The sequence below is a fragment of the Colobus angolensis genome, unplaced genomic scaffold (genome assembly GCF_000951035.1).
Source record: "Colobus angolensis palliatus isolate OR3802 unplaced genomic scaffold, Cang.pa_1.0 Scaffold15, whole genome shotgun sequence".
NCBI lineage: Eukaryota > Metazoa > Chordata > Mammalia > Primates > Cercopithecidae > Colobus > Colobus angolensis.
Window position 1 is genome coordinate 3734803 of NW_012114599.1, and position 12603 is coordinate 3747405.

Consider the following 12603-nt stretch of genomic DNA (forward strand, 5'->3'; position numbering starts at 1 on the left):
GTGCTGCTGGAATCGGTTTGCCAGTATTTTATTCAGGATTTTCACATCGATGTTCATCAGGGATATTGGCCTGAAATTTTCTTTTTTTGTTGTGTTTCTGCCAGATTTTGGTATCAGGATGATGCTGGCCTCATTAAATGAGTTAGGGAGGAGTCACTCTTTTTCTGTTGTTTGGAATGGTTTCAGAAGGAATGGTACCAGCTCCTCCTTGTACCTCTAGTAGAATTCGGCTGTGAATCCATCTGGTCCTGGGCGTTTTTTATTTGGCAGGCTATTAATTACTGCCTCAATTTCAGAACTTGTTATTGGTCTATTTAGGGATTCGACTTTTTCCTGGTACAGTCTTGGGTGGGTGTATGTGTCCAGGAATTTATCCATTTCTTCTGGATTTTCTAGTTTATTTGCGTAAAGGTGTTTATAGTATTCGCTGATGGTAGTTTGTGCTTCTGTGGGATCAGTGGTGATATGCCCTTTATCATTTTTTTATTATGTCTATTTGATTCTTTGTTCCTCTTTATTAGTCTGGCTAGTGGTCTGTTTTGTTAATCTTCAAAAAACCAGCTCCTGGATTCTTTTTTTTTTTTTTTTAAATAGAGTTTTTTTTATGTCTGTATCTCCTTCAGTTCTGATCTGATCTTAAGTTATTTCTTGTCTTCTGCTAGCTTTTGAATTTGTTTGCTGTTGCTTCTCTAGTTCTTTTAATTGTGATGTTAGGGTGTCAATTTTAGATCTTTCGTGCTTTCTTCTGTGGGCATTTAGTGCTATAAATTTCCCTTTAAACACTGCTTTAGCTGTGTCCCGGAGATTCTGGTATGTTGTGTCTTTGTTCTGAGTGGTTTCAAAGAACTTACTTATTTCTGCTTTAATTTCGTTATTTATCCAGTAGTCATTCAGGAGCAGGTTGTTTGGTTTCCATGTAGTTGTGTGGTTTTGAGTGAGTTTCTTAATCCTGAGTTCTATATTTGATTGCACTGTAGTCTGAGAGACTGTTTGTTATGATTTCTGTTCTTTAGTATTTGCTGAGGAGTGTTGTACTTTCAATTATGTGGTCAATTTTAGAATAAGTGCAATGTGGTGCTGAAAAGAATGTATATTCTGTGGATTTGGGGTGGAGAGTTCTGTAGATGTCTATTAGGTCTGCTTGGTCCAGAGCTGAGTTCAAGTCCTGAATATCCTTTTTAATTTTCTGGCTCATTAATCTGTCTGATATTGACAGTGGGGTTTTAAAGTCTTCCACTATTATTGTGTGGGAGTCTAAATTTCTTTGTAGGTCTCTAGGAACTTGCTTTGTGAATCTGGGTGCTCCAGTATTGGGCACATATGTATTTAGGATAGTTAGCTCTTGTTGCATTGATCCCTTTACCATTATGTAATTCCCGTCTTTGTCTTTTTTGATCTTTGTTGGTTTAAAATCTGTTTTATTAGAGACTAGGATTGCATCCCCTGCTTATTTTTCCTTTCCATTTCCTTGATAACTATTCCTCCATCCCTTTATTTTGAGCCTTTGTGTGTCTTTGCACATGATATGGGTCTCCTGAAGACAGCACACCCACCGATGGGTCTTGACTCTTTATCCAGTTTGCCAGTCTATGTCTTTTAATTGGGGCATTTAGCACATTTACATTTAAGGTTAATATCCTTTCTTCCACTTGAACGATTCAGCTATTGATACTGTGTATACTTCATGAAGTTCTTGTGCTATGTTTTTCAACTTCATCAGGTCATTTATGTTCTTCTCTAAACTGGTTAGAGACTAGGATTGCAACCTCTGCTTATTTTTCCTTTAGTTAGCAATTCCTCTAACCTTTTTTCAGGGTTCTTTGTTCCCTTGTATTGGGTTTGAACATGCTCCTTTAGCTCAGAGTAGTTTGTTATTACTCACCTTCTGAAGCCTACTTCTGTCAATTCATCAAATTAATTCTCCATCCAGTTTTGTTCCCTTGCTGGCGAGGGGTTGTGATCCTTTAGAGGAGAAGGGGCATTCTGGTTTTTGGAATTTTCAGCCTTTTTTTCCTCATCTTTGTGGATTTATCTACCTTTGGTCTTTGATGTTGGTGACCTTTGGATGGGGATTTTGTGTGGACGTCCTTTTTGTTGATGTTGATGCTATTCCTTTCTGTTTGTTAGTTTTCCTTCTAATAGGCCCCTCTGCTGCAGGTCTTCTAGAGTTTGCTGGAGGTCCACCCCAGACCCTGTTTGCCTGGGTATCACCAGTGGAGGCTGCAGAACAGCAGAGATTGTTGCCTGTTCCTTCCTCTGGAAGCTTCGTCTCAGGGGGCCTGGAGTTCTCCTGTATGAAGTGTCTGTTGACTCCTGCTGAGGGTGTCTCCCAGTCAGGAGGCATGGGGATCAGGGACCCACTTGAGGAGGCAGTCTGTCCCTTAGCAGAGCTCTAGAGCTGTGCTGGGAGATCCGCTGTTTTCTTCAGAGCCGGCAGGCAGGAACATTTAAGTCTGCTGAAGCTGCACCCACAGGTGCGCCTTCCCCCCAGGTGCTCTGTCCCAGGGAGATGGGAGTTTTATCTATAAGCCCCTGACTGGGCCTGCTGCCTTTCTTTCAGAGATGCCCTGCCCAGAGGGGAGAAATCTAGAGAGGCAGTATAGTTACAGTGGCTTTGCAGAGTTGCTGTGGTCTCCACCTAGTTCAGACTTCCTTGCAGCTTTGTTTACACTGTGAAGGGAAAACCGCCTACTCAAGCCTCCGTAATGATAGGTGCCCCTCCCCCCACCAAGCTCTAGCCTCCCAGGTTGACTTCAGTCTGCTGTGCTGGCAGCGAGAATTTCAATCCAGTGGATCTTAGCTTGCTGAGCTCCATGGGGGTGGGATCCACTGAGCTAGACCACTTGGCTCCCTGACTTCAGCCCCCTTTCCAGGGGAGTGATTGTTTCTGCTCGCTGGCATTCCAGACACCACTGAGGTATGAAAAAAAAACTCCTGCCACTAGCTCAGTGTTGCCCAAATGGCTGCCCAGTTTTGTGCTTGAAACGCAGGGCCCTGGTGGTGTAGGCACCCAAGGTAATCTGGTCTGCAGGTTGCAAAGACCATGGGAAAAGCTTAGTATCTGGGCCAGAGTGTACCGTTCCTCACGGCACAGTCCCTCACAGCACAGTTCCTCACAGCTTCCCTTGGCTGGTGGGGAGGGAGTTCCCTGACTCCTTGCACTTTCCAGGTGAATTCCCTGACTCCTTGCACTTTCCACCCTGCTTCTGCTTGCCCTCCATGGGCTGTACCCACTACCTAACCAGTCCCAGTGAGATGAGCCAGGTACCTCAGTTGGAAATGCAGAATCACCTGCCTTCTGCATTGATCTCGCTGGGAGCTGCAGACTGGAGTTATTCCTATTCGGCCATCTTGCCAGCCACCCCCTACTGTGTGTTTTTTAATGGCATCAGAATAGTTCATTGTGGGGCTGTTGCACACTTTATTTGTATGAGTCATCTCTATGGATATTTAGATTGTACACGCATACACACCGCTTTGTGCAAGTGTCTTGCTATTTCCTTAGAAAAAAATCTTATATATGAAGATGCTGCATAAAGTCATATGTACATTTTTTAGAATTGTGAGGATTCAGTTACATGCTATTATAAAGCCTTACAACAATGCCTGACAGTAAAATCTCAAGGGGTTTTGATAGTATGGTCATTGTTTTCATTGTCACAGTCTTGCCGCTTGACTTTGAGCTCCTAAATAAAGTGACTGCTTCAATTAGAAAAACATCAGAGATCCTTACTCAAAGTGGCCTGAACAATAAGGAAATTTCTGATTCTTGATTAAATGATAAAAAAATTTTATTACAAGATGCTCAGGGGGCTGAGTACAGAACTAGTTAATTCAGAACCTCAAGAATATCAATGAAGAACCAGTCTCTCAACGTATGTTACCTGCCATTCTCGCTAAGTTAGCTTTTCTTCAAGCTTGTCCTATCACATGATACAGTGATTACTGGGAGTCATACTTGAATCAAAAGAAGAAAAGGCTAATTCTTTTTCACTCTATTTTAGGGCAGTGAAGTCTTTTTCTGAAGTACCTGGCAGATTTACCCTCACATTTCATTTGCCATTATTGAATAAATAGAATGGGACCACCATGATTAGCTTAGACCATTGTTTTTCCTACCTTTTGATTTTGACACACTAGGAAATACATTTTACTTCATCATGACAAGGACACTTATCACACATCACTTCTGTTTGGGCATATGTATGTCTCTCTTATACAATTAAATGTAATTAAAAATAAGTTTCTCAAAATAATGCTTACCTTTACTACTCATTGTAAGTTAAATGCTATTTTACTTATATTTAAATAGGTTTTTAATACCTAAATACAAAAATTTAGAACAGATGTAAGTTAATATATAGTTCATGAATTTTTTTCAGTCTAGAATACATGAGGATAATGCTGTGAGCACATATAGTACATGGTTGAGCTGTGTTTTTCAAATTTTGAGTCAAGATTAAAAATACCTTTTTACACAAACAGGGCATTGTGAGTAGTAAAATAATTTTAATAATTTATTCAGATGAGATTCATCAGTGAATTCTATACTTAGTCTATACTTAGTGGGAGGGAATTCCACAAGTGTATCAATACCAGGATTTGAGGATCATTGGGAACCATCTTGGAAGCTGCCTAGCACAAAGTATGAGACAACTAAATGCAGTATATCATCCTGGGTTGAATTATGGATTGGGAAGAAAATGCTGTAAAGAAAAATTGAGCAAATTGATGATTTGAGCATGGGTTGAATGTTAGGTAATATTATTACATCAGTATGTTTTCTGATTTTAATAATTGTATTATGGGTATGTAAGTCAATGTTTTTGTTATTTGGAACTGTACGCTGAAGTATTTATGTGACGGAAGGTTAATAAAGTTTTTGTACTATTCTTGCATGCCTTTTCTAAATTTGAAATTATTTCACAGTTAAAATTTAAAAATGTCAAGAGAGATTGTTTTAAAATCAAAACAATGTGAGTCTGGCTCTTAAGTTCATACATACTGAATACATTATATGTATGTCATGTATGTCAATCCTTTTAAAAGGCTGTTGGATTTAGTTTATTAGTATTTTGTTGAGGATTTTTGAACTGATATTCATAGGAAATATTAGTTTGTAGGTTTCTTTCTTCTTGAGGTATCTTTGGCTTTGGTATCAGGGTGATGCTGGCCTCATAGAATAGGTAAGAACTATTGGCTCCTCTTCTGTTTTTTGAAAGAGTTTGAGAAGGGTTGGTGTTCTTGAAATGTTTGGTAGAATTCACCAATGAAACTATATGGTTCTGAACTTTTTTTTGTTGGGAGATTTTTGATTATTTATTGACTGTACTTAATAGGTTTGTACAGATTTTATATTTCTTCTTGAGTCAGTTTTGGCAATTTTGGTGTTCTTAGTAATTTGTCCATTTTTTCTCTTACCATGTATCTGGTTTAAAGTATATGGAACAAGTATGCATTTTTGCATTGTGTAAACATATCTGATTTAATTTTATGTGAAGTTACATTTAAACCGTATAAAATAAATCCTCCATTAAACTGCGTTGCCTTGCATATATAACCTAAAATGCACTTATCGTTTGAGCATTCCAGTTGCTCCACATTCACATCAATATTTGGTATTTTCCATTGTTTTCATTTTAGCCCTGTGGTAGGGGTGTTCCACGTGATTTTGTTTTTTAAGTGTTAAGTTTTATTTTAACACTGTCATCTACAAGAATATCATTACCAACAATACATCTGGGGTCAGTCATTTTTATTGTTTTGCACATTTATAAAACCATGTTTTAAATCAAGCTTATTTTAAAGTCTTATGGTTATTATTTTCTATATAAAACGTGGCTCAAGTCAAGTCAAAGGTTACTGATTGAAGTCAACATTTTCTCTCAATTTTGTCACTATCAACACTTCCAAATCTGGTAGTTGAGCTTGCCTCTGTAGGTTTTACTTCACTATCTTTTTTTCTTCTAAATGTAGTGATTCATTTTAAGGACCACTTGTACTAAATCAGTTAAAATATTACAGTTGCTGAGAACTGAAAAATTTCATACTCAATAACATTCTTTCTGAAAAATGCACTGAAAGTTTGTAATTAAACTTGGTGAAGGAATCAGCACTTTGCCAATAGATAAACTTCTCACATACTTTGCTTATAACTCTGCAGAGTTACTCTTTAACCTCTTCATTAAATCTATGTCAGAAGATCAAATGAGGTATCAGTGAACCAAATACCTATTCCTGACCAATTTATGTTGTATTCCTCACACATGGTAGTCTCAATTGGCTGCATTGTTCATCCTATTCATTCGATGTTAAGGGTGTATGCAATATGCTCTATGTGGTTTATTCTATTCATTTTTTTAATGCCGGTGGCAAGTCACTGATTTAATTTTATGATCCACTAATTGATCATAACCCTCAGTTTGAAAAACATGGATTTTAACCAGTCACCATTGTCTATCAGAGGTGGGACCAGCTTTTCCAAAGCATATGGCCTTACAGAAATGGGATAAATGCTAGACACACGGTTAGGCTTCTGTTTGAAAGGAAGAGAAGGGGTTTGACAACTAGAGGTTAGGATAGGCAACCAGAATAATCTGCTGCAGAGACCGTAGCTTACTCATTTAACTGTCCTAAGCATCTGGTGTGCTTGGAAGTACTGTATCAACTTGTTTCCCTTGTTACAATGGCTCTCAGCAATTACTCTTCCTTTTTCCGGTTTGTTTGTAGTTTTGTGTTCCTCAGATATTGTTTCCTGTTGCTATCCTTGTGCTTGCCTTTATATTGTCATCCTATCTCCTACCCTCTCATTTTAAAAAGTTCCTTTTTCGTTTTGCTGCTTTTCATCTGCTTAGACAAAAGACTAGCTTCTTAAAAGCTGTAACTCAAGAGTAACCGAGTAACCAAGTTCTCGGTAAGTTCTTAGGTTTTACTTCATGATCTTTTTCATGGTGATACTTGCTTATTAGATTTTTTTAATGACATCCAAAATTTTTAGCTGTGGCCTGGCTAGTTACCAATAAGTTATCTCTGAAATACGGAAGTACTCCTGTACCCTTCAGTCTTCCAGAACAAAAGCTTATGCTGTTATTAAATGGTAATAATGTAATCACAATACTTGGGGACTCTAGTAGATTATATTCCTTGTTTTCCTTGACGTTGGTAAAAAGAAGTCTGCTGTCCCACAGATCATTAATTTTAGAATTATGAGTAACATCAAGTGTATTAATTGTTGTAACCTAGCTTCAATTAGTCAACAAATACTTTAAAGTATTGCATTTCACCAATTGTAAGATGCGCATTTTCTGACATTTTAATGCAGCTTACATTTAATAGTGTCCTATAGTTGCTGTTGTCCCTGTGGTAAATCATGGTGTAGTTTCCACATGAGCTTGGTTGCTAATCCTAGAGACATGACTGAACTGCACACCTTTCGTTGTTTTAATTAACAAACCATTGAATAATAAACCATTTAAAGATCTTAGAGAAAAGAATAGGAGTTTTGTTACTGTCCAAAATCTCTTCTGTTAATACCCTCTGTTAAGATTAAGATAGTGCTACTATCATCAAAGCTTGTAAGAATGAGCATCTGAAGCTTGAAAGAAAGTCCCAGAGACAACAGAGGATCGCTGTTTTAAGAAATGCTACATTATCAAGGATTTTGATAGCATAAAAACAATACTGCATGGAAAACCTTGACACCTATGATTTTGAGTGTAAAAGTGATCAGAAGAATTAAACACTGAATGTGAAGAAATTTTAGGAATAGTTTAGCCAGTTTAGATTGCTTATGTTTTTCTTATTTGTACATAATATATGGTTCTTACAGTTTCTAAATAAGTCTAAAGAGCTCTTTCAGTATTTAAAAAATAAATAAATAATTTAAGCAATAAGAAAGCATGTGTCATAGTTTGACTATTTTCTTCCTTAGTGGTGTATAAAATAATGGTGCTTCATATAAACAGTACTATCTTGAATTTGATGAAACAAAAGTTTGATTTACTGTCTTACTATTATTGTACTGCTTCCTATTGTAACTTATGTTTTCTTCTCCATAACACTATAAGGCCATGCATGAATCATAGAGACTATGTCTCATTTTGATCTAGCAGCCACAGTATTATCCGGGAACTTGTTAGAATGCAAATTCTTAGACCCCACCCTAGACCTACTGAATCAGAAATCTGGATGTAGGTGTGTTACCAAGCCATACAGGTGATTTTAATGCAAGCTAAAGTTTGAGAACCACTGCTCTAGGCAGAATTTTAGGCAAGGGAAAAATACTGGTACCATTATATTCAAATTAGGTATATATGCATAGCTTAAAGAGTAAGAAACCATAGATGGCTTGACTTCAGCTTAATTACATCTGCAAACAGTGTGTTTAAGAGGAATGAAGAAATTTACCATGGTGTGTGTTAGCTAACTACCAGTAATATAGGCAGAGTAATGGAATAGTCCAAGAACTACATCTCCTTCACTTTTGATATTTGATCTTTGTCTTTTCAGCATGACGTATCCCAGACTTTACTCAAGGCAACTCTGGACAGTGTTGTAGAAGAATGTGTCAGCTTTGTGGGAGTGGACATTAACATCTGTTCAGAAGTTTTGTTAAGGTGAGACAAATCTGTGGCTGAAGATCACAGAATTGAGTTTAACTGGCTATCCAGTCCAAACTCGGCTAGAAGAAGGGAACACGTGTATAAAGTTATCAAGTATAGAACATCTATGGGTTTATACATTGCTTTAAGTAATCAGAGGGGAAGATATCATGTAAGAAAAGAATTATAACAATTCACATTATCATTTTTAATATTGCAGGTCTAAAGTGAAGAGCATAGAGCATATGGTAACCATTGAGTGCATTAGTGTTGCTAATAGAATTTAAATAAGGTTAACATGGAAAAGGGTTGTTTCCCACCGCATGAGAGTAGAGATTTTTCACTAATTAAGTCTCTTGCATGCATCTGTCAAACCTGGCAGTAACCAAAAGATAAATTCTGAGGGTTCAAAGTATGGTTACCGTATTTTTACCCTGATTCTACAAGAAACCTGTCAAAATTTTTATCATGCTATAATCACATGTTATATCATCTTTTTTCCCCCCGTGGTTTTAGAAGAGCTGCTTTTTTGTTCACAGTTTTGCATTTATTACACAAATCTGCTAATGCAGCATGAAATTCTCTGATCTGGACCTTTTTCGCTGAAACAGGTATAGCAGAAACTATCCCTTACATTTTAAGTTGTTGATTTTCTAACACAGCTACAAACATTTCATAATTTCATATATGGAATTTCATAATAGAGTTGAAATTCTCTGAAATAATCTTTTAACACCAAGGAAACTACCTAATATAGTCTTTATATATAATTTATACTAACCATGACAATTACAGATAAGGACCTTTCTATAGTTCAACTCTATATTACTGAGAACAGGCTAACACACAAAAAAGGTAGTACAACACAGTTGTAGCTATTATAACTTCTTCTAACTCACTTTGTATGTATGCTGAAAAAAATAGGCAAAATTATTACTTTATCCAGAAACATAAGGAATATGAATATATAGAAAAACTGTGAGGAACATTTTTTTCTTGCATCAGTGTTAGCCAGCTTACCAGCATCTTTACGACAGCTATTGGTTTTGTCTTTTTTTTTTTTTTCTTTCCTCTTGCACAACTCTTTTTTTCCCCTCTGTTTTTTTTTTTTTTTTTTTGACTCCCCTTTGGATTAACTTAACTTAGACATATGAGGATATGTCATTGCAGTTGTTTTTATGATCCAAATGTTTTATATCATTGTCTTTTCAGATGATACCTTCTTTTCAGTTTGCCTTTTTTTTTTTCCTTAGGCATATTGCAGGACTCAATGCCAACAGAGCCAAAAATATTATTGAATGGCGCGAGAAAAATGGACCTTTTATCAACCGAGAACAGCTGAAGAAAGTGAGAGGACTGGGTCCAAAATCCTTCCAACAGTGTGCTGGCTTCATCAGAATCAACCAGGATTATATCCGAACATTTTGCAGGTGATTATAAGTATACACTTTAATTCTATTGTCAACCTCCTCTCTTGTTATTGTTACCTATCCTACTCCTGATTAGTGTAAATTCTAAGTGTCCATTGTTCATGCCTTCATTCAGTACATGTTGAGCGTCCTTTGATAGGCATTGGGAATACAGCAATGAGCAAGTCAGCAAATTCTGCATTCTCATGGAGTTATATTTTAACGTGTAATACAGACAGTAAGCAAACCAGTAAAATTAGTAGTTTCAGAAGGCAAGAAGTTATAAAAATTGAAGCAGGGATATATGACACTGTCTTAGGGGAGTAATACAACTACTTTAGATTCGTTATTTTTTGAAAACTTATTTGAGCAAAGTTTTGAATGAAGTGCCACCCAGGTATCAGAAAGAAAGCATTCCAGGCAAAGTGAACACTAAGTGTGCATAGTCCTAAGGCAGGACCAACTTTGATATATTCAGGAAATGAGGGAAAGGCCCACACAGTTAGAGCATAGCAAATGGGAAGGAGTGGTACAAGATGAGGTGACAATGGTGACTTCAAAGTGACCACTTTATATTGACATAGCTGTTCCCTAAGCATAGATATGTTTCCCCACTCCCTCCTCACTGAAAATGGACCAAAGCATTGATTATCAGTTGTGTGTATCAAGAGCTAAACTTCTTTACTTTCTAATCCTGAAAGCATGAAAGCTTGTTAGATAAACTTCTTAGTGTGGTATAATCATGAAAGAACATTTACGTGTCTACTACTTTGGGACTACCTGGTTAATTCATATGTACTTTTTTCTTTTGACAGAATTATAATAGAGGTCATATGGAAGATAACCTTTATTCTGGAAAAGACTGATTAAGCCTCACTAGAATATATTATAAAGCTGTGGTCATTAAACAGTTTGCTTTTGATGTAGGAATAGCACAGAATAAGATCTGAAATCCACCAAAACATAGTTGGAATTTAGTTTATAGTAAAGGTGACATTTCAAATGTTAGGGTAAAATTGATTATCTAACAAGTGATATTATGACAAGTGCCAGTAATTCAATATGTGTGAAGGAAGCTATAGTCCCACTTCTCACTCCTATGCCCAAATACATTACAGATTTATCATAGACTTAAATGTAAAAAAAAGTAAAACTGTTAAAAGCACCGGAAGAAAACATGGGGAAATCTTGCAGAGCATTAGAGTGATGGAAATTCTTTCTAAATAGATCATGAAACCTAGAAGCCAGCACTGAAAAAAATTGAAGATAAAATGATTCTGTTTTTGTTAGTTTATATGTTCTTTGAACATTTGATTAGAAAACACAGCATAGGCCAGGAGCGGTTGATCACCTGAGGTCAGGAGTTTGTGACCAGCCTGGCCAACGTGGCGAAACCCTGTCTCTTCTAAAAATACAAAAATTAGCTGCGTGTAGTGGTGCTCACCTGTAATCCCAGCTACTCAGGAGACTGAGACAGGAGAACTGCTTGAACCCAGGAGGTGGAGGTTGCAGTGAGCCGAGATCATGCCACTGCACTCCAGCCTGGGCGACAGAGCAAGATCCTATCTATCTCAAAAACAGACAAACCCAAAAAACACCAAAAAAACTCACAGTATAAAAAAAGAACAAAAAGTAAAAGATGCCTCTCAAGTCTCACTTGAAAAAGTTTCTTATATGTTGCTTCCAGAAAGTAAATGTACAGTTATGTCACCTTGTTTGTATATGTTTATTATTTTAAAAATGTATACACAAGGGATCAGGCTCTGCAACTATTTGAAACTTGCTTTATTTGTTTCAGTCTTCTGGATCTCTTTCTAAATTATTACATATAGATTTCTAACTTTTTATTCTTTATATTGTCTGCATAATATTTAATTGTATGGATGGGCTATAATTTAGTCTAATCAGTGTCTTATTGATGAATATTGAACTTGTTTTAAAGCCTTGTATTTTTCCAGCTGATAATTAGGTGCTTGAAGATTTGTGACTGTTACATCTCCTGAATAGTTCATAGGTTTATTCAGAATGGAATATTGTTACCACATTTAATGTTTTTTGCTTTGAAATTTATTTGCTAGCAATGTTACTATATTTGCCTCTTCAAAATATGCCTGGTTTTTTTTTTCTCTAATTTTTATACTTTCTATGACATTTTTGATGTGGCTCTTAGAAACATATAGCTAGATTTCATGGTTTTACTCAATCTGATATTAATACATTCACATTTGTTGTATTTATTTATATGTTTGGGCTTATTCTTCCTATGTATTTTGCCTCCATCATGCTTTCTGATTCTTCTTTTCCTTTTAGGCTGTTTATTAGATTTATCAGTTAATAAGGTTTCTGTTTCCTTGTTATCTCATCTCATCTTTATCTCTCCTTAGTGATTTCAAAGTTGCACATCTTCTATTCTTCTGATGATCATCCTTAAATTTGTTACTGACCTCTGGAGTTAATAGGTGTCTCTGTCCTCTTAGAGACGACTAGAAACAGTATCCTTCCCAATCTTTCTCTCTTCAACTCTGTCTACCTCCCATGATAAGACGACCTGGGATTTTAGTTTCAATCCAGTCCTCGCCTCGCCCCGCCCCACC

At 36.6% G+C, this 12603-nt stretch overlaps 1 protein-coding gene across 1 annotated transcript in view; it reads left to right on the plus strand.

Annotated features, from left to right (window-relative positions):
- The window catches only part of SRBD1 (S1 RNA binding domain 1), a 238751-nt gene that overhangs the window by 192639 nt on the left and 33509 nt on the right, over nucleotides 1-12603 (plus strand). The window contains exons 18-19 of the mRNA XM_011935886.1: nucleotides 8509-8615; nucleotides 9854-10030. Of these exons, the coding sequence (XP_011791276.1) occupies nucleotides 8509-8615; nucleotides 9854-10030 (284 nt within the window). The remainder of the gene's footprint in view (nucleotides 1-8508; nucleotides 8616-9853; nucleotides 10031-12603) is intronic.